We start from the raw sequence: 22,244 nt of genomic DNA, 5'->3' as shown, positions 1-22,244 counted from the left end.
TCTTTTAGTTTGCAGAGAACATACAGGTACAATATATCAAAAGTCAAAATTGACATTGACACAATGTTTGTTGCTCTAAAGTGAATTGCTTTTATTGTCTGAATTACTACAAGTACAAAAGATACAAAGGGAAAGACTATCACTAGGTGCAAGTACAGTAAAAATGACTTGTTAGCTTTCTCCTTTTCCCACAGAGTTGGTAAAATCGGGGCATACAAACACTTTCAGTAAAAACAGGACACCTTCATAATGTGACATTCAGGAGTCAAATCCATTTGGACTTCATTTAAAACACCAGTTTTACGTCAATATAAAGTCACTGCTGTGCCTTAATGTTATTAGTGCTATAGTCTACAAATATTGGATACAATTTCCTGAGAATAGTGAAAAGCAAAAGGGATAAATAGAGAATGTTAGAGTAAAGTGGAAGCTGGAATGAGAATGAACAAAAGCTTTTCTGGATGTACTGCTAATTACATCTGTGGGCCAATGGCACGCTGTCTTAGACCATGAGGAGGCGGTGCACTTTCTGCAGCTGCTGCTGTGATAGGACGAGGCGGTGGACTTGTTCCTGTCCACGGGTGCAAGGAATGGCAACACGACCAACAAACACTGTTCCTCCCTGCTTCTCTTCCTTGGCCTAGGAAACAATGCATATATGTACATGTGTTGACACATTCTGACTAGAAAAGATCAAACTATGTTAAATATTGTAGCTGATGGTGTGTGCAAGTACTGTTTTACCTTAACATAAGAGGAGACGGGGAAGGTAGCGAAGTCAGAGGAAGCCTTAGCTCCAGGCTGGTAGGAGACAACATGTTCGGCTACTTCTCCCTGAAAAAGAGAAGGGTCCAAATGTTTGGTTTTTGTATTGTTAACTTATTGACATGGTGAGGAGAACAGATATGATTCTGAAGTTGTCACCTTGAGTTTGTCCAGAGCATCACTGAGGTTCTGCAGTCGAGCCGTCTGCTCCAGCAGCTGGGCACCGGCACTAACTAGGAGAAACACAGAGAGAGAGACCAACAATGAACCAGGACACTCGGGCGCACACAGGAGAGGAAGGTTTGGAAACTGACACACACACACACACACCTGCTGTCTTCCCACTGATGTCCACCACTTTAACCTCTGAACTCAGCTTGAGCAGTGTTGACAGCATTTGGTCAGTCCTGCGATAGATGCCTGTGTTTAGTCCTTCTGGTGGCATGGAGCTTTCTTTGGACACCTTTGGTAGTTTGGGAGGGCAGAGTGGAGGCAGGGAGGCCAGCTGGGCTCTCATCTTCTCCGCCTGGAAGTAGATATACTCAGACTTTAGACAGCTAGCACAATACCACAATATAATAATACTTACTCCAACACCAGTGTACCTTGAGTCTGTTGTTTTCATTCTTGAGCTGTTTAATACCCAGTCTCTGGGTCTCCACCTGCTGCCTGAGGAGGGGGGAGTCCACCACCTGTACTTGTCCTGCCAGGGATGGAGTCAGACCTGTTGGAGAGGGACAGGGAAAATGGTGAGACATTCAATCACTATGACAGCCTGTGCTTCTCCTTTAACAGTGTTGTGTTAAAGGAGAAGCCAAAATGTAGAGAATATTTTTGTGATTCCCAAAATTGGATTGGTGTCTGGTTGAATTAACACATTTACTGCTATTGCAGTAGTCCAACTGCAGGCATAAAATATCTCACCATCAATGGGTTGAAATAGCATCTCAAGAGGTTGAATTAGAGGCCACACCTTTTATCAAAACATAAAATTATTGTGATCTGAACAAAATCAACAGTAATTCACCTCCTGCAGATCCCTGAACTATGGAGGCGATTCCAGAGGCAGGTGTGGCTCTCAGGCCTTCGATGGTCATCTTGGATTGGTTATTAATACGTAGTTTAAGCTCTGCCTTCTCTGCCTCTAGCTGGTCGATATCAGCCTGCAGGGCATCCATTGTCTCCTCAAACTCCCTGAAGATGAGGAGAAAGGAAGGTGAGCGAGCAGGAAAATAAGTTGTGTTGAAATGAGTTCTGTGTGCTTCTCTATCGTTCCTACTTTTCCTTTTTCTTCAGCAGGGCGAGGTTTTCATCCAGCTTGGTCTGAATCTTCTCCACACGTTCATCGGCGTCTTTGGTGGAGGTATCCAGCTTCTTCTCCAGCAGGCTCAGACGGACGTTGGCCTCACTCAGCTCCTCACCCTGGGAAGAGGTGAGGTACAGCCACATCAGTTATGACTGTCTCGGATGCTTTTCTATTTCAAACTGGCAGACTTATGTAAAACACTTCACAGAGAAAGGTTAGTGATTTTTGTTGGAGGTGTCACCTTGATCTTGAGGGACTTCTTGACCTCCTTGATAACCGTCTCTCTGTCTTCTAGTTTAACTCCTAGACCCTCGGCATCCGTCATCTCGGCCCTGACGGTGGACGCTCTAATCTCCACTGGAGGAGGCTGAGGACATGATCAAATAGTAAGAATTGGAACGGGGAAGTCATAAACGGCAGAAATATTATTTGAATTATGTGATTCATTAATGAGAAAAAAAGTTAAGGCAAACCGATACCTTGCCCTGTGGTTTGTCAGCATCATACTCTCCTTCCTGCATGGCCGTGGCCATCTTGTTCATGGTAGCGATGACGGAGGTGCAGGACTGACGCAGACTCTCTAGGCCGTTCAGGCCTTGAGAGCCATACACCTTAGAAAAAGGAGTGTCGATTAATACAACAACACAACTGCAACCTACTACTACTTGTCCCAAAACAACAATACTCAGGACGTAGTGTTTTTAAAAGTTAAGTTTAACATGAATCTAACAGCATTTGAAAATGCTTAGAACATCGGTACCTATTGATTCTCAATTTAAACAAAACAAATACCTGATACTAAAATGGTCAATGATAAATGTCCCGTTGTTTGGGTCAAACAGTATCGGGCAAATGGAACATGATTATTAACAGTCAAACTACCTGCTCCATGGCCTTGCAGGCGATATCCTCCAGTTTGAGAGCGTTGAGCCCCTCCTGTTCTGTCAGCGGAGCAACCATCTGAGCTCCAGCTGCAGCCACCTCCTGCAGCACAGCCACCACACGGGTCAGCTGGCGCCTGCACTCCGTCAGCGACTCCGACACCTCCCAGATCAGACACAACGTGTCAGTCAAATACATACTGTAGATCACTCATTTCACTAGGAGCGTTAGTAAGTCAATGATCATTAGACTGTGTGTGTGTGTGTTTTTAACTTGTCTATGCGTTTGTTTCTGTATCCCATACCTCTTGTCCAAAGTTAAGAGCAGCGGGAACTCCAACTACATCTGTTCCAGGCATGCGACGGCGGATCTTCTTACAGAACTGTTTGATGTCAGAGCAGGAAGTGTCCAGGTCCTTTAGAAGAACAGTAAAGCCTGAGCTCTCCTGACCTGCTGCCAGGAACACCCGCAGGCGCGCTACCTCCACTCCCATGCAGTCCAGTGCACCCTGGGTAAACTGGAGGTGAGAGGTGGGGATAAGTGATGTTAGGAGACCCTATTGTTATACTCTCATTTCTGTTTATTATAGGACTTTTTTTTTCTTGGAGGGAAAAAAGTATGTATTACAATTAAAAGATTAATAATCTTTCTGAACAGCTATATTGTTGGGATTTCTCCTGAAATTGTTTACTCTGTACTAGGAGTAAAACACTGCTGAAGCAGCTTAACGTACCTTAATGTGGTCAGCCAGCTGCACTGTGCAGTCTTCAGTATGATCTGCCAGATGGACGCTGTGCAGTTGCTGGAAGACAAAACAGTGAAAAACCTTAGGTTTAAGAAAAGATTATGGGGCGGTTGCACAAAAATACATAAACACAGTTGTTTGTTGTTTAGTATATATTTTTATTTGATAGTAGTTGTAAAACATGTTCAGCAGCTGAGAGACTCATTTAAAAACAATCACATAATAGTTTTACATGAACATGGGAAGATCCTAACAAATCATGATAAGAAAATGGATTGCACACTTTTCCTTCAGGGGTTTGATTAAGTGTGTGTGTTTAAAAGACGGATACAACTCTGGTAAGTTCTTTAACCACATTCTTTTACCTGATAGTACTTGATGGCCTTAGTCAGAGGTTCCACCTGAACGGTCTCATCCAGCTGATCTTTGTGCAGCAGGTCGATGAAATAATCCAGAGAGCGCTCGTGGAAGCTCATTTCAGAGTAGAGTGTACCCATGCGCTTAAAAACCTCCACGCTGCAGGTATTCAGAGCCCTAGAATCAGAGCAGAGAGGAGTGAAAAGAACAGACACATTTTATTTGAGTAAAAAACAATAATTGCTATCTGGAAGTAATACCATATTTTATTTCTGACACATTTGTGATGAAGTGCTTACTGTTCATATTTGTGCAGAGTGGCCTGCAGCAGGCACAGGGAGTAGACCAGTCCTGAGGCAAAACTCCGCTGTTCTCCTGGAGGCCCTCTGAGCCCCGTCCCCTGGGCCAAGTTCCCATTCAAGTCAAACTTCTCCTGGGCCTGTTTGCTGATCAGCTCGGCCTACGAGGTAAGGGACACACACAGAGGCATTAATTATTGAAACAAACTAGGCACAACAAAATAAGTTCATAGTGATCTGGATGAGACAAAAAGATGCTTGTACTCATTTGTCCACATACCTTGCAAATAAGCCTCGGGATGAGCAGAAGGACCAGAATACAGTCGTGATCTCCACCATGACGGAGGAAGGAGTCCGGCATGAAGGAGGTGAGGAGGGATACCTGTCTGTTTGACTGAGCCACTTCCATTTTCCTCAGCTCCATCTCAATGGCCTGGGAACACAGATTATAAGCAAATGTTGTTAAAGGTGTAAACTCATCATTCCTGGCACGGTAACACACAAAGGTTTCCTACCTTGGCATAAGCCTTGGTCTCTGCGAACTTAATCTTGAAGTCAAATAGTTCAGCAGGCGGTTGTTGAACTTGTTCAGCATTTGCATTCTGCTGGCTGATCAGCTCTCTGTTGGCCTCCTGGTGCACAGGGGAAAAGCACATACAGTGTCAGAGCATCCGCCCTGTAGGCTTCCTCATCCAGTGTACAGGAGGCATATTCCTATAATAATGTAATGAATCCTCTGATTATTTCCTTGAGCATGCGTGTTTCCCTCCTCTCCACCCACCTGTAGGCTGGTGGTGAGGTCTCTGTATTTGCGGATGGTCTGCTGGTAATCAGCTACAGTCTCCTGGGCAGCCTCCACCCTTTTTTCAGCCTCTCTGACCTTTGCTGCACTCAGGTCCACCTGCTCCCTCAGTTCCATTTCCGTCTCCCGGCCATTCTCCTGGAGCTCATCATTCATCTCATTAATGGCCTCCTATTGTTACAGGAAATAAATTCAGTGATAAATGTCCTACGTTTTTACCTTACTCTACTTCTTTTCAACCTTTGTACTAACTGGTTACTTATACCATTATGTTGCTACACATTTACCTTAAAAAGAGAATCTAATTGTGAATACTTGCATAGTATAACATAGTTTGTATTGTTGTACTTTAATACTGAAGACAGGAATCATAAATGCATTTGTACAGACCAAATCGGTGACGGTTTCTCTCAGCTCTCTGACTTTCTCCTCCAGGTCGAGGTTCCTCTCTGTGAGGGTCTCCACCATCTCCTCTGACCCCAGAGCAGCATCCACCTAGTAACAAACAACGGTCCTTGTTTCTTTTAAATATAGCTCAGCCTAAACCTGTTCTGTTAATAACAGTATTTGAGTTGGTTTCTGTTATATTCACCATATTAATGTGCAACCTCCAGAAAGCATCATCAGAGACTCAGAAAAACATTTCCTCTCTGTAATCCTGTTCCTCCTCTTTTCTTGACTTTACCTGCTCCTTTAGTTCATCAATAGTGGCCTCCGCCTGCTTGATATCCTCCTGCAGTTTTTCCTTCTGAGTTCTCAGAGTCTCCAGCTCAGAGTTCTTCTTCTCCATCTGCTTCTGCAGCTTTACATGCTCCTGCTTCTCCGAAGTAGACAGATCACGCATCCTGAGGAGGAAAATTAAAACAAGGTTATTTATTGGGTTCAGACCAAAATGTTGACAGTTAAAACTGCCAAATGTCCATTCCAGGCCTTGTATTCATGGACTCTTTTTAGGACTAAGTTTATTTATTTATACTTTAATCAAAAACAGCTTTTAATGACATTTGACTGACCGAACCAGTGCCTCCTTTAGTCTGCCATTCTGCTCCTCCAGCTGTTTGACATGGTAACTTGAAGCGGCTCCATCTGAGCCTGCAGAAGAAAAAGAAAAGGCAACACAGTCAGGGAAAGCAGGGCACGAATAAAGTAGAAAGAAAGGAGAGACACCGATATAAGGCCTTTGCGGATTAGTGAAAAGAGTACACACCTTTCTCTGAAATCTCATGTCTAAGGATCTCCAGGTCCATGGAGAGCTCCTCCGTCTTCTCTTTCAGCGTGTCCACCTCCACTTGCAGTGACTCGGCCCGCTCTTCAGCCATCTCTTTGTCCAGTGTGGCCATCTCTATGGCGTCTGCAGTGTCGGACATCTCTTCCATGTAGCGGTCCTTGGCCTCTTGTGCCTCACGGGCGTCCTGGGAGGAGGAGGTACAAAATACAACTCTAGAAAATCATGGATGATGAGAGTGGAACTGCTTCTTTAAAATTCTACAGTCTTAGACATAGCAATCATTTCATGTCCTACAAATTAGCATTAATTTAATCTTTGTTGCAATATATTGCACATATCGATAATGGTATAATTCAGCGTTAAGACAAATTGTTAGTACTTAATTTTCCTGTGTACCTTCTTGGCCTCTTTCAGTTGTTTCTGCAGATCAGCCTGCTGCTCTTGCATTTTGGTCTTCCACTCCTGAAGCTGCTCCAACTGGATCTTGTATTTCTCGAGCTCCTTCAGCTTGGCTTTGTCCTCTGTCCGTTTCATCTTCAGTGTTTCCAGCTTCTCCTCCAGGTCCTTGACCTGAGCTCGCATGGATTCCTCCTCCTGGGAAGGATGGATGGGTGGAGGGGAGAAGCAAGAGGACAGTTTAAATCTGCTGCCTATAGTATAGTAGTATAGTATAGTATAGTATTAACTTGACTTAATTTATGTCCCAAGATTTTATTTCAAGACAGTAAAGAAACAAAAAACATTTATCAAGTACCACCACCAAAAAACCAGAACAAGATAGTAAATGCTGCTCCAAATTAATTTGCCAATAAGTTCGTCAATTAAAGCTTTAGTGCGTAACTTTTTGATATTAATGAACGTCTGTTACATTCAAGCCATTGCCAAATGAGTTGATACAAAGCTAATGAAGACTATCAGCTCCACACAACTCTCTGGATTTCTCAGTATGACTATGTTCAGAAGATTGTGTTGTCCGGCACCTTTCGCGCACAGAAACTCTAGTGAAGATAATGACCACTTCTGAAGAGTCCATGTTTTTTAATCCTCTGTGTCCTCCTCGACTACTAACAACTGCGTGAAGGAAGGGTGGGGGCTGTGCGCGATCATGGAAGGCTTGCATCATGTGGATACACCGACAGTGTTGTTGTCATTACTTAGAATTCCTCATGGGGGAGACGGAAACTAGACACTATACGTAGCTTTAACTAACTTTAACCTCTGAATTCACCACCTCAACAGGAACCTAACATTTAAGAGCTATGGAGAAAGATTAATCCATTCCCTACAAACACAATGATGGAATTGGGTGTCTGAGAAAGTTAAACCATGCATCATCATCACTAAATTAATTGTGATGACATTACAAAACTCAAGTATTGAGGAAAGTGTGGTGAGGGTCATCCGATGAGTTTGTTAGTAAAGTCATGCCGGGTATCATCAGCATGCATGTAGCCATTAGAAAACTCTACCTGCTTGGAAATGGCAGGTTCCACCTGGTCAAAGAATGAAAACATGGATGTAATGGGACAAAATGCCAGATACAATGGAAAAATAGGAACAAAATGATGGAGATGTGACATACTGGCAAAGCTGGAAGCACTGAAAAAATGAATCAATCTTTAAAAGAGCAAATGTTGATCTCCTGTGCGGTTGATATGGTCATGAATTCCATATGAAAAATGAAACGTATAACATATTGAATGAGCATATTTTTGTTGTTGTTGTGCAGACACTAAAATTGCCTCTTCTTATTGTCAGTGACCCACCTTGCTTGGAGTAGCTGGGACTGGGACTGCCACTGCTGCAGGCGACCCGCTGGGCTGAGGAATAACGGGAGCCCCTAGGGCACCCTGATGGGAGGACAGGCCCACCTCGCTCACATCACCAGACAGATGGGACAGGCTCTCACGAGACGCCTGTTGACCAAGGCAGGTAGTGTTAGAGAGTTGCTAGAGGGAGAAGATGAGGAATGAAACGGAGGAAGAAAAGGAAGTACTGTGTGGTGTTAAGTATTTGAAGGTCAGTAAAGAGCTTCTCCCACACAACTTTGCTGAACCTAGTAGAAGAGTGAACATCCAGTATTACATGCTGTGCCGCCGGTTTCATCTCATGATAGCTTATGGGCTAAAATACAATAATCTTCCTGACTTCATGCGTCTTCCAAAACCAAACATTTCACCTCCCAGTGTCCCTCGCAAGAGATGTTGTTCAAGTTCAAACAGACACCACTTTGAGTTCATTTATCTGGTAGAGCGCTGCACCTGTGCACCGAAGGACAACAAATCACCAGTTTTCCGTGACAAAACAGATCACCACTCCCAGTGAAGTAACATGTGAGTTACCCTGATATGACAGAGCGTACCATGCGCGGCAGGTTGGAGCGTCCGGTGGAACGTACCAAGAGGGAGGGGAGGGAGATGGCAGGCGTAAGACGACTTGGAGTGGTCCACTGCCACAGTGTGATTATAGAGACTGTGTTAGGACTCAAGAGTTATTTGTAAAACTCAGCTGCAAAGTTAGCTTGACGGTACAAAATAAAACCACTTTTCTTATTCGTACACAGAATTAGCAAGTCGCTTATACAAACATCCTGTTTTTTATGATCCCACTGTATATGACATTTGTACAAGTGCAGAGAAGTACAACCAGTGTTTTAAAAACAGGTTTAAAAATAAAAAATAAAAAAAAATGGTAAGAAACTATTATCAGACAAAGTATGTACTTATCATACAACACAAAAATGCATGGCCTTAGAAACGATTTCAAACATTTGAAGCTGTGCCCTTGATTTAACTTGCCAAGCACCCACAAAAAGTTGGAACAATAAAATAACAAAACTTTTCAGAATCAACTGCTGTTTTTCACCCCTGCCTGCTGTAGACAAGCTCACCTTGGCAGAGCGGCGGGTAGAGGACTAGAGGAGAGGAGGAGGTGAGTAGCAGAAAGAGGGAGAGATGGGCACACACGCACACACACACAAAGATATACACACACACATACATCCAGTAGTGAAGCAAGATAAAAGATTAGCAGCATATAAGAGGCATACCCACGGTTAGTTCATGTCCAGTGATTATAGTTGTGACGGCTGCATGCACCATTTAAAACCATCTTAAAGAATAGCTCTTCTGGATGACTCGAGCCATAGGAGCAGAATAAAATGTGAACTCATGCAATGGTGTTAAAAAAAATGTCACTGAATTGTGGGGCCAAAAGGAATGACAAAGACACCATAATACAACGTATTATGATACACATATTATTAGGGTTGGGCATCGAGAACCGATTTCTACTTGGAATCGTTTCAAAAATTACAATTCCATCGGAATCGTTTCTTTATTGGAATCGTTTGGATGATTTGGTTTCAAATCTGATCATGGGTTCCAAATTTAACATGCGCAAGTTTTGGTTTCCGTAGCGGCCAGGTGCTTGTTGTGTTGCAGCCATGGAGCACAGTAAGCACAGTGTGGCTTTATTTTACATTGAAAAAGCCCCGTCAAACTGCCACCCACCTTTGAACAAAAATAAAATGTTCCTCTTATTTGTGAAATAAGCATATGACCCGTTTCAAATCCACCCCTCAAAGAATCGGAATCGATAAGAACCGGAATCGAAAGGAATAATTGAAATTGGAATCAGAATTGTAAATATCCAAACGATGCACAACCCTACATATTATGATATATGCCTTACAACGGTCGTAATTTCACATCTAAATGTTTGTGCTGAATGCCTTTACCAGAATAAAAAATAAAATGAAATAAGCAAAAAGATCTGGTGTACAGAATGGAGCAAGGCCACAGAAAAGCAAGAGAAAATACAGTATGAATTTAAATCTATCAACGACAAGAGATGTCCCGTGCGAAATTCAACACGTAAAAGAATCAAATACAAAAGACGAGTTTCCACATTAGTGCGATTAAAAACAACCAAGGCAAAAGCAAATGTGTTTAATTTAAATAGTTCTACCTTCTTAACGTTCACAGGTGTCTGCAAAATGTTTTCAGAAAGACAAAAATGAGAAGTCAACCAAAAGGCTGAGAGGCAAAACAGAAACCCATTAACATTGTACAGAAAAAAGGGGGGAACATTTTGAAACAAAGCACCTCTAGTCTGTAGGGGTGGGAATCACCAGAGGCCTCACAATACGATATTATCCCGATACTTATGTCACGATACGATATTATTGCGATTTTAAAGATATTGCAATAGTCTGCGATATATTGCAATATATTACCTTTTTTCCAACTTCAGATTTTTCCCAATTTCAAATGATGTCCCGAAAGGACAATTTTGTCAACATCTGTTGTATCTAAAAATATACATTTCTTCGTTTGTTCATCACACTTCAGTTTTATTGGTGCAAAATGTGATTGTCAAGCAGACAAACTGACCAACACATAGATCATAAAAGATCGATACTTGGCGTCTGTGTATCGATACAGTATTGCCACGAAAAATATTGCGATACTATGCTGTATCGATTTTTTCCCCCACCCCTACTAGTCTTGTTAAGAAGTCTGATTCATCTTGGTTAAACAATTTAAACCTACCTAACTGCTCTGGAAAGGACAGGAATTGAATTAAAGTGTAAGTAAATAACTTTAAAAGAGTGAGTACATGGACATCTTTCTTAAGTCCACACTACATACAAAGATCCACAGGAATCCAACCATGTTCAAAGCCAAGTCATGGAAACAACAAAGTTTACTAAACTGACAAAGGACTTTAAAAAAAGCTGTGTGGTGCATATAATTGTTGCCTACCTGCTTGGTGGTTCTGGGAGTCTCAGGAATGTCTGGAGAAAAGAAATTAAGAATTATTATGTACTGTTATTATTAACTTGGAGGTACTTAAGGTACAAAAGTATGAATTTCAAACACAGCTGTGGTTCACACTCACCTTTTTGCCTGGGTATCTTTGCAATGCCTGACTCAGGAGTATCTGGTGAGGTTGCACTGGAGCCGTCTTCTACCACGTGGAGCTGTACAGAGTGACAGAGAAACATAGGTGGTGATCAGGACAACACAGACATGAAATGGGAGCAGGAACAAATGTTTATTTGTGGTCATAAATTCAGAAAAAAAGGTCCTCAAACAACAACCAACAAAACCATTGACACTTTTCATACTAATTAAAGTATACATGCATCCTTACATCACAACAATTTTTTTTTGTCACTAACCTGGGACTGTCTGACAAATATCCCGTGATTTTCCTCACAGGTGAAGTAGCGTTTTCCCTGCACGGTGCCATCGTTCTTGCCTTTGGCCTCATCCAGTATGACACCCACCCATTTCCCAGAGGCAAAGAGGGTGGCACCGATATAGGCAACAGTTCCACGCTGACCCTTCCCTATGACCTCCACTGTAGAGCCAATCTATGAGAAGAGACAAGAGGATAAGACTGTGAGTCATTATGCACACTAGTAATTTGTTTATTTCCATACATTTGTTCCTTTCTTTTGTCTGTATTGAAAAGTGACCTACCTTTGGAGGTTTACTACTCTCCACCGTTCCTGTGCTGCTCATTTTGCTGATCAGTTGGCTGGTCAGCTGGAGCATTTGGGATACACACATGTGGGGAAGTAGAAAGAAAGATGAGGAAATGTGGAAGAGAGAAAGTATAGGAAGGTTGGTTGCCAATGGGAACGAGGGGTAAGGTGGGAGAAGTAGAGAGATAGGGAAGAGGGAAGGTGAGGTCATTACATACCAGAGAATTTATTGTTTTAATTTCTGAATTCTTCAGACATGGTGACTTTTTAGATCTTAATCTCGGTCAAATTGACGTAGCTGAATATGTATGAGTATTTATGACAAATAATGATTAATACTGTACACCAGACCTGCAAAAGACCGGAAAAAACAGTATTGTTTTATGTGTAACAACAATGACCCATAATTTTCCCTGCTCCAGCTATTAAGAGCAATCTTAGAAATCAAAAATATTCTATGACAGTCTTAAGGCCACAAAGCACAGCAACACACTCATGCACCCAGTCATATGTCCTGACTTCCTGATAAACAAGGCATATCCCTGCCTTGCTCACACAAAGATGCTTATTCAAGACAAACTAGGACTGCACTAATCCTTTTATGGAGCTATAGGGACATGTGAATTCACGCTGCCTCACAGTTCTAAACCACAGGGCAAAAAACTGGATAGAAAAACTTTATCAAAGCCTTATGATAGAAGCAGAGTTTTGCAGAACCCTCTAGAATAAATACTAATTGAGATTAATGGGAACAAATCTTAACCATAAAGGACAGAAACTTCATTTTCTCCACAGGATATCTAGAGTTAACCAAATTATATTCTTCTCATGTGAGGACCCAATTTGCAACCAAGTGAACCCTGCATCAACTGTATGGTGAGTGCCACAAACCTTTACCTTTTTATAGGTTTAGCCATTATAATGTAATGATTTCTACTGATTAAGTGCATCAAACAAAATTAACACTGATGTACTAAATTAGATATTATTTAATAATGAGTGTCCATGTTACTCACCCGGGGGGTATAAGAATGTCGTCTGTTCAAAGCCATATTAGCAAGTTATGATGGTTTCACCTCCAATACAAAGATAAGGCTCAAGTGGTAATTTTTATTACATCCCTTCCTCTTTTCCAGAGAGAGGAGAGGACAATACAAGACTGTTATTTCAGGGAGGGATCCTATGTGGTGCATCACAAAACGTCACAGCTGATTTGAACTAATGAAAAGGGAGGGTAATATCTAGCTGTCTTCCCACAGAAACAACACATGGGTGTTAGCTTGATGCTTTACATGGAGCCACTTGAATAGTGATGAGATAATCAATTTACTGGCCTACATTTATTTGGGAGTAGTAACGTGTAGAGTAACTGCTGTGTCTTCCACCTTTCTTTGATACATTCGCTTGGTACTGTTATTTAGAGTCAGGTGCTAGGTTAATTGAATGATTTGTTTTTATTCTGTCAAAAAACACAATGCAATAAAAACAGCAGCTTTTCGACAGAAGAGAACAAAGTGCGATAAGAAGAAATGCCATGACAATCAAGCTAGCCTGCTGTATTGTTGCTGCATTGTTAGCTTGAGTTACGTTCAAAATAATACTGACAGCCATACACAAAATTACTTTAAAATCGCTTAACCTTACGCTTTACTTTGCCATATGTTTACTTAGACATCAGAACTGAGTTAAAAGCAAACGTTAGCTAACGTTAATGTTAAAACCGGTCAACTCGGCTTAGCACGCCAGCTAAAGTCACAAAGAAAGGTAACGTTACAGTTACAAAACTTACACAGAATACCTGTATTCAATAATGTAGCTTACCTGGCATACACAGAGAGTCCTGTCTTTAAATGTAACTGTTTAAGGTGTTCATGCAGATAGCTAAACAATGATCCTCTGTTGTTATTTTTTTTGGCTACCTAGCTTGAAAATCCGGTAGTCTTTTTCGTTTTGTGACAGGTCACTTCCGGTGGCCTGACAGACCAAAGATAAGATGACTAGTGAGAATTAGCGCCCCTGGTGGCTGCAGCCATTCTTGATTAAAAAAAAAAAAAAAAACTTAAATTTACAGCCCACTGTATATTTGGGACTGGGTGGCCTTTCTTCTTTTTGTCCATTTTACTCTTTTTTTCTTTTTTACAAGGTCTTCATGGGAGTTTGCCATTTTCAGCTTCTTGAGGACCTAAAGTTGGGGACGTTGTTTCTTTTTTGGTCATATACAACTATCATGATTGTTACAATTACACATGTAAAATAAGTAAAGGTACACAAAAAAAGAGTTAGATATCAAATCAATAGTCTTGATCTTTTTTAATTTTCACAATTTGACAACTTTATGCATAATTATCTATAAAAAAATTATCCAGACCCAAAGCAATTCAGTAGTTGTTGGTTAATTGAAATTTGAATTCAATTATGGATAAGGATGATTGGGCAAATACAGTATTTAAAGCAAAGAGTTAAAGAAGGGAAAGGGTAGAAGTAACACAATACGATGTTTACCAGTAATTAATATTACCTAAAGGTTTTAACCTAGCATTGGGTGAAATACGTTAATGAGAGAGAATGCATAATGTAGATCATTATTGTGAATATGTGAAATACATAAACAAATAGATAAATGTACACAATAAATTCAAAATACAAAACTTTATATAAAAGTTTATATGCTGAACGCCCTCTGGTCCCAACTTGTGAAAGTTGCTACTGCTAATTAGGGTTGAACGCATAGAATACTGTCTATAGCTGGACAATGAGCTGTGTCCTCTGTCTTGTGCTGCGGCCCCTGGATGAATATATTGACGTGTAGTTAGCCAGAAGCCCATGCACAGCCGACCAATCACGTGGCGGAGGAGAGGCTGTGCCTGGACCGGCTGGCAGACACCCCGGGGACAGTGCTTCGGCCGCAGCTCAGCCCTGTGGTGGTGACAGCACTGACAGCGAGGATCAGGTCCTGACTTCACCGTACCGTCTAGAGCAAGGTAGAAAATTTTTTTTGTAGATTTTATTCTGACTTACATGGAGTTTTATAACACTCAGTCCTGGCTGAGTTTGAGCAAGTTTTGTCGGGTGTTTATTTTGCCTCCTTCGATACTCCCGGTTGGGATGTCTCGAAAGCTTTCAAGCTAGCTAGGGCACAAAAATGTACTTCCGGTAGTGACTTTCAAAATCATAAATTGTGTGCCTAATGTACGAGGTAAAAAAAAAATCGGCGCGTCTCTGTAGTTTTATTATGAAGGCCAAAAAAAGTATGTGCTTCCGGTCTTCAGATAGCGTTCATTAGCTAACTTTACAAGCCGCTGTCCCTGAGATGGCAAGAGGATTTAACTCGATATTACGCGCAGTATCGTTGCCTGAGCTGACTGTATACTGGGCCTAGAACATTTTGCCGGCGTCATTCATCCTGTCAAGACCATTTAAGTATAGTTGTGTATAGAAAACGAAAACAGAAAGGGAAACTTCTTCTAAATAGTTTGGTCCATGGCGGGTGTGGAGTCGAAGTGTGATGAGTTACGTCATTTATAGTTTCCCTATCCCGTCTTCTGCCAACAAGTGGCTGAAATCTAACGCAGAAACATTTCCCTCATAAAAAAAATCTGACAAGTTCATTTTACTCGTTTACAGTGCAGCTTTTTCACTTTTCCTAGTACCATCCAAGCCTAGTGCGAAATCGTCTAAATATTTCTGAATTATTTAATTGAAGTCATTTCTTTTATAGAGAAAAGTCCAGCAAGACGATACAATGGTATTACAAACAAGGGCGTCTTTCCAAAAAATACGTCATGCAAAAATTGATGACATGGACTCTTCCTGCGGTGTGTGCATTCCTGCGTGTACACTGAGAGTACAAATATTATTACGATTATAGATTGGCCACCTGTTATTAAAAACTACACTGTTGCACTGACAGACCTCTTTTCGTTGAGGGTGTGTCTCCACGTCCGCAAGCGTCCAGATTTTTCTATCATACCGAATATTTGTTGAAATATTTCCGTTATTACACTTTTCACAGACATTATACTGGTTTAGTTTTGTACTTAACAGAATTTTGTGAATTCCTTTTTAGGTCGGTTTGGTTTGGCTGCAGACACGCGGGGGGATTACTAGTAACACCTTGAACCTAAATAAAGCCCTTTACTATAATGTCTCTATGGGGCTACAGTAACAGTTTGTTGCTTTAACTAACGAGATCTTTGCGGAGTGAGTTTAATCACCAATAAATACCTGCTTATTAGACAGAACAGTGGAATGATGATTGAAAATGAGCTTCCTTTGAGAAAAAGAGTTTGTTTTGATCATATACTATGACTATATATCGAAAAACAAATACCACTGTGAGAATACAATCTCCATTCAAAAACATTTCTTGAAATGCAAGAGTTAATAAAAACTTGCCTAACCAGTCAGCCATTGGCCCATGGGCTGAACTCAATCTACTTGCAAACTATTGCAAGTTTGAATGGGCTTGCATCATCACCAACTGCACCATTCTCAGACTTGCAGTGGATTGGTCCCACTTAATTCTTTTTAGATGGCTGACGTGGAGCTGGTGAAGAAGATGCTGCGTGCCGTCCTCCAGGCCAACAAAGGTGGAGTGTCCCTGTCCCGTCTGCAGTCAGAGTACAAAGAGCTGACCGGGGAGCAGATACCACACAAACAGATGGGACACAACAACCTGGATGCACTGCTAGCCAGCATGCCCTCTGTAGTCCGCACCGAGCGCAGCCGCTCTGGAGAGGTGTGTGTGTGTGTGTGTGTGTGTGTGTGTGTGTGTGTGTGTGTGTGTGTGTGTGTGTGTGTGTGTGTGTGTGTGTGTGTGTGTGTGTGTGTGTGTGTGTGTGTGTGTGTGTGTGTGTGTGTGCGTGTGTGTGTGTATGGCTGCAGGATGGTTGGTTTGAAGGATAGCTGCATAAACATATTTAGCCATAATAAAATAAGATTATTCCTAAATAATTATACATTTTCCTACCACAAAGTATCCAAAGTACTGTGTTCATAATTTGGATAGGATGCACACCTAGGGGTTAAGAGGTAATAACCTGCTCCACCTTATGATGAATCACTTATTTATAACTGTCTGTCTACTCCTCTCTCTTTCTCTGCAGATGGTGTGTTTTGCCTCAGGAGCCAATGAGACGGCCCATGTAGCCAAGGTGGTGGCTCGTCAGCGTAGCTCCAAGAAGACCGGCCGACCCCACCTGGTCAACACCCAGATGAGGGTCAAACCGGCTGCCCCACTTGTCCTCAATGGTAAGATTTTGGACTAACCATTAACACAGCTGCTCTGCCATTTTTCTTTAGCTAATCTTAAAAATTATTATCAATTCTACATAGTATATGTACATATTATTAATATTTTTTAACTCCATTCATGCATTCATTTGCATGCAAAGCTTTGGGCTAGTCACTCAACTATTTTGGTCTCACCTAAAGTCCTGAGTGTCAGTTTATGCAGGGTTTGAAAAACATTACACTTTGTGCATGTGGGATTTCACGGTTTTTGTATGAAAGACAAGCTAATATATTTAGTAATTTACGGAGAAACAGAATTGGCAAGGCAGTGGTTTTTGGACCATTACAGTATTCAATAGGAAACTATAATCCAGTTAAACTGCACATACCACTTGTAATCTTATAGGCTTTCCCATTTATCAGCCTCTTCTGAAGAACACACAGTTAGCTCTATCCAGTTACACAGGTGTTTACTGAGTCACAAGATGGCTTAAAATCAGTTACGTATTGAATTAAATGTCATTGCACGTACTGCTAAAAGTAAGTTTACATGCTACATCTGCTTTATAGTATGTATCTTACAGGGAATTTGAAATGATTACAAATGCCTAATCTTTGAAAGCTTGTAGTTATAGTTTTTATTTTTAAAGGTCCACAGCAGCCTGAAGTAGTGTAAATAAATATGGACATTACAAGATGAACAGTGAATCATGAACAGTGGCTAACACTGTTGCACTTTAGCTACACTGCAAAAAAAACTGGTGTTGGGTATCTTTTGTGTGTTGGGCTACTGTGTGTATCCAACACTGAAATAGAACAATACTGCATATGTTTATGATTCAGATTCAGAAAGGGGGCAAGGGGCAATTCATTTTTACAGTCTATCCCATCCATGTAATAATAAGAGTAACAACAACAATCAGCATCCATATCAACATGCCAGTAACAACAAGAGCACAGATCAGATCAACGGTTTGTGTTCAGTAGCCTAATGACGAGGAATGAAAGAATTTGCACACTGATTAGTTTTCTGTACAGCAACATAATAGCGCCGGGCTGACGGCATAACTACAAATTCACTTAAAAGTGCATGGTCAGGTTGACTTATTATTTTTTTAGCTTTCTGAACCACATGTTTCTTCCACAGAGAGCTGAGGTCTTTCTGCTGTACTCCAGTGATCTTGTAACAGACCTTAACAATGTTAAACAGACCGTTTTTGGCCTTCACAGACAACCCATTAAACCAGCACGCAAAAGGTTGTTTTTTTTTAAGATTATAAGGCCTTTATTTTGACAGGACAGCTGAAGACATGAAAGGGGAGAGAGAGGGTGAACGACATGCGGCAAAGGTCGTAGTCGAACCTCTATATATGAGCGCGCTCTACCAACTGAGCTACCCGGGCACCCACTCTTGATAAAAGTTTGATGAAGGACTTGAATGTCATTCAGATGTGAATCAATGACTAAATGGCTGCACTATTCAAAACATGTTTGACAACATAGTAAAGAGAACGCTGGATGTATATCAGCACTGATATACAGTACATGTGACACAAAATGCCTCCTGACTGAGTATATACTGTATATATAGCATATATTGCATATTGATGACAGAGCAGTATTGTTTATACTCTAACTAAACACATGTTTATTGACAATATATTATACTGATAGTATAATAATCTGTACTAAGCTGAAACCTGGAAATATATATTTAGTTCTCCATCCATCCTCTCAATCCAATTGTGCTGCAGCAAGAGAAAACTAGAACGTGACAATACAACAGGGGAAAATGCTTTTTTTTGGTACAGCCCGACAGTTTGTGGATGAACAACTGACCTGTTTTAACTTTAACCTGCAGTTCCCTTGGCACTAAGAATATCACACACGTGCGCACTCAAGCAGACAGATTCACAATGTTCAGGGCTGCACAGGTGTATCAGTTTCCTACGTGTATATCTAAATATGTCAGCTCACATGCAATATTACTGTATATCCACACACAATTCTTAACCTTTTTCTACTTTATTTGCTATAAATACATTCATAAACCATATTTGCACATTTGCAAACATGCAATATCACAAACCTGAACACACACATACAGACACACACAAATTTCTTTTTAGCGCATACACCTCCGCTAGACTGTGATGCTGCAGAATATTCTCAGAGTCAAAGGATGAAGTAGGAGGTGGTAGTGCAGTAAGGAGAGGGAGAAGAGAAAAGAGGAGTGGCAGCAAGAGTGTCGGAGGAAAAGAAAAGCAGAGGGATGGAGAAATGGGAAGGAGGTAGGGGGTGGACAGATGACAGGGAAGGAGGAAGTCAGAGAGAGAGAGAGAGAGAGAGAGAGAGAGAGAGAGAGAGAGGTGGCGTGTTCGGATTTGAGGCTAATGCAGCCTATAGCAGCTGAGACTCAGCTGCAAGCGAAGAGCATCTGATTCACGCATCAACCTCTTCATCTCTCTCTAATCCTTTCCTCCACCACCTCACCAGGATATTGATATTCAGACAGAAACAGATCAGGGACTGTGTGTCCATGCCGGTGAGGTGACGCAGCGTCTGCTCTGACTGTATCTGCTTGTCGTTGCCTATATCTGCATGTGGATTTAAGCTTGTATATTCCTGCATGTGTGACTTCTGAGTTTCTGTAATGTGTATGCGTCTGGAAGTTTTATTGATTCATTAATTGGCTGATTGATTAACTGCCAGTATCATAGGGTATACACACTCAGAGAGAAAATAATAAGATTTAGAAATCAAATTTGCCTACTAATGACTTTAAACGATGTAGGCTGATGAAGCTGCTTGTTGTGTTTTGTCTCTGAAAAGATATAATGAGATTCAGCCAGAACAGAGAGGATGAGAAAACAGGAGAAAGTTCTAGATCTCACTGAGGAAAAGAGAAAGGAAGAAACGGGTGAAGATAAAAGAAGAGACAGTAGGAGAAAGAGGGAGTGTGGGAGTGGAAATGACTAAGGGTTATGCTCAACAGGGTATATTGGTGATGTCAATTAGCAGGAATGTGATGTCATGCCGGGCATGCTGTGCTTGAATGATGTAACATCACAGTGATGAGGGGTTGGACTGGTAGGTGCTGTGTTGGGATCATTGCACTCTGCTTTTTGGGCTGTTTACTGAACATACAGTGACCATCACAGATTACAGTTACTAACTCATGTTAGAATTATTCTGCTACTTGGTGTTACTTGGTGTACTTTTCTCCACTAGTAGTGATGTTACCAGTCTTAAAACTGAGAATATAATTGTTGAGAAAAATCAATCATACAATAATTACTTGAAATAGATGTTCTAACAAAAAACACAATTTATATTTTTTTTGTATAAAGCATATATATTGTATGTTATATTGTATTGTATGCTCTTTTCCAGCAGAGCCCCACTTCATAATAACACACATACATTAATTTGCCTTAAATGTTCCTAGGACTGCAACCACAGTCTCCCTGCAATAGATAATATACATTTAGAGGGTTGCTCATGTTATTCAAATAAATTGTTAAACATTTTGGGAAATACACATATTTGCTTTTTTGCCGAGAGTTATATGAGAAGATGGATACTACTCATGTCAGTGCATTAACTATGGAGCAGCTAGAACCAGGCGTTGATTAGCTTGATTTAGCATACAGACTTAAAGCCTGACTTCGTCATACTCCGATACTGCTGTGATTACGGCAAAGAGTATATTGGTTGATTTCAACCGAACTGGGAAAGAAAATGCCTCTGCACTCAATTGGATAGAACTACAACAAATCAGAGCAACAGAACTTAACTCAACTGTCAACAGAACTCAACACCAGACAGACAAGACAAGACCATATCCTGACTATGGCCGAGATGGTGTATCGTCTCCATAGCAACCATTCTTTGCACTTCCATCCTAACCATGGATGTATTGTAACTTTAGACTTTTTTTTTCTAGCTGGATATATCATTTGTTTCATATGAATGTGGATAGCGTTAGTGATAGCGAGGTGCTTGCAGCTTTACAGTTGCATTTCTAGTGATGAATCAGCGAAAACACGTTTTATTTCTCTGATTCACGGCTTTGTTCCAACGCTCTCTCTCTCTTCAGTCTCTCTCTATCGGGCGGACTTGAACAGCTGAGTCGCAGCGACACCATCAGCTGAGACGGGCCTGTTGAGGATTTTAAAATGAATGCGCTGTCGATATCTTCTATAACCGATGCGATGGAGGAATCTAGCTACACATCTCAATTCTCCGAATTCAACCCAAGCGCTCTTTGGTGAAGTGGTTGATTACGTTACTGTTGATCAATATGTCCATCATCGTATAAAGCCCGCCCTGACAATTTGATTGGTCCGAACAGCTCAAGGGATCAAATCCAGACCGAACTTCGCGACCTCAAATGTTGTGGGCGGGGCTAAGTTAGACTGGCATCCAGGCTGATAAAGACTGGAAACAAGGAGTAACCTAGCCTGGCTGTCTCCAAAATTCAACAATATGCATACCAGCACCTCTACTGGTCAATAATTAACATTTTAAAACTTTGATTTGATTACTTTGATTTGTGCACAAACAGTATTGCAAAAATGACAAGTTGTGGTTTTACAGGACTAGCTGTAGCTATATATTCTTCAGGCGCAGTGACTTGCTGGAGTCTCTGCTGGTTTTCTCTCTCCTTCCCAGCGAGTTAATCACTGAGCTTTAGAGGTTCTGGTAGGCTTCATGTTTTTCCCCTGATTCCAGTCTTTAAGCTAAGCTAATCAAAGCTAATCGACTCCCTGCTCTAGCCATAGGCTCTAGCTCCATAGTTAATGCAGTGACATGGGAGTGGTATCGATCTACTCATCGCGACACTCAAAGCAATTAGGCGTACCTTATCCACCATTTATTACACAATCCAATTGGGGATTTCAACAGGCAAATCCAAGAAAGTAGGCACAGGAGAGTTTTCTCAATGTTTAATTTGCAATATTGTGTTGTTGTTGATGTCGTTGCTGCTGGCTGGCTCACTGATTGGGGCTATGCTGTTGCTCATCAGATCTACTGTGTCTACAGCTATTGAACTATCTATAACACTGTGCCCTCCAGACAGACACACTACCCTGTCTCAGCATCAGGTTTAGCTGAGTCAGTGTGTGTGTGT

At 41.3% G+C, this 22,244-nt stretch overlaps 2 protein-coding genes across 6 annotated transcripts in view; one reads left to right on the top strand and one right to left on the bottom strand.

The window, feature by feature from the left end:
* Window positions 1-66: 66 nt before the first annotated feature.
* LOC114573954 (dynactin subunit 1) lies at window positions 67-13,864 on the bottom strand. 5 transcript variants are annotated; one of them, XM_028606203.1, is made up of 32 exons: window positions 13,700-13,864; window positions 11,874-11,939; window positions 11,570-11,764; window positions 11,287-11,368; window positions 11,151-11,182; window positions 10,354-10,374; window positions 9,275-9,298; window positions 8,747-8,833; window positions 8,151-8,300; window positions 7,854-7,877; window positions 6,781-6,978; window positions 6,364-6,568; window positions 6,170-6,248; window positions 5,842-6,001; window positions 5,547-5,651; window positions 5,136-5,327; window positions 4,870-4,986; window positions 4,635-4,787; window positions 4,355-4,515; window positions 4,064-4,232; window positions 3,687-3,755; window positions 3,258-3,470; window positions 2,954-3,115; window positions 2,551-2,682; window positions 2,313-2,438; window positions 2,045-2,187; window positions 1,793-1,959; window positions 1,371-1,489; window positions 1,096-1,291; window positions 925-998; window positions 745-834; window positions 67-640 (listed from the first exon to the last, which is right to left on the bottom strand). In XM_028606203.1, exons 2-32 carry the CDS (start codon window positions 11,913-11,915, stop codon window positions 503-505), a joined length of 3,825 nt encoding a protein of 1,274 aa, XP_028462004.1. In that variant the 5' UTR covers window positions 11,916-11,939; window positions 13,700-13,864; the 3' UTR covers window positions 67-502. The 5 variants fall into 5 exon arrangements, with proteins under 5 accessions (XP_028462004.1, XP_028462006.1, XP_028462007.1 ...); XM_028606205.1 differs by lacking the exon at window positions 7,854-7,877; XM_028606206.1 differs by lacking the exon at window positions 9,275-9,298.
* The window catches only part of tdrd7b (tudor domain containing 7 b), a 24,096-nt gene continuing 14,398 nt past the window's right edge, over window positions 12,547-22,244 (top strand). Inside the window, exons 1-4 of the mRNA XM_028606209.1 lie at window positions 12,547-12,754; window positions 14,688-14,859; window positions 16,410-16,616; window positions 16,984-17,128. Coding sequence (XP_028462010.1) covers window positions 16,410-16,616; window positions 16,984-17,128 — 352 coding nt within the window. The 5' untranslated portion in view covers window positions 12,547-12,754; window positions 14,688-14,859. The remainder of the gene's footprint in view (window positions 12,755-14,687; window positions 14,860-16,409; window positions 16,617-16,983; window positions 17,129-22,244) is intronic.

The sequence above is a fragment of the Perca flavescens genome, chromosome 19, assembly GCF_004354835.1.
Source record: "Perca flavescens isolate YP-PL-M2 chromosome 19, PFLA_1.0, whole genome shotgun sequence".
In the NCBI taxonomy this organism is placed as follows: domain Eukaryota; kingdom Metazoa; phylum Chordata; class Actinopteri; order Perciformes; family Percidae; genus Perca; species Perca flavescens.
Note: the sequence above shows the minus strand (reverse complement) of the source record. Positions and strands in the feature narration are given on the sequence as shown.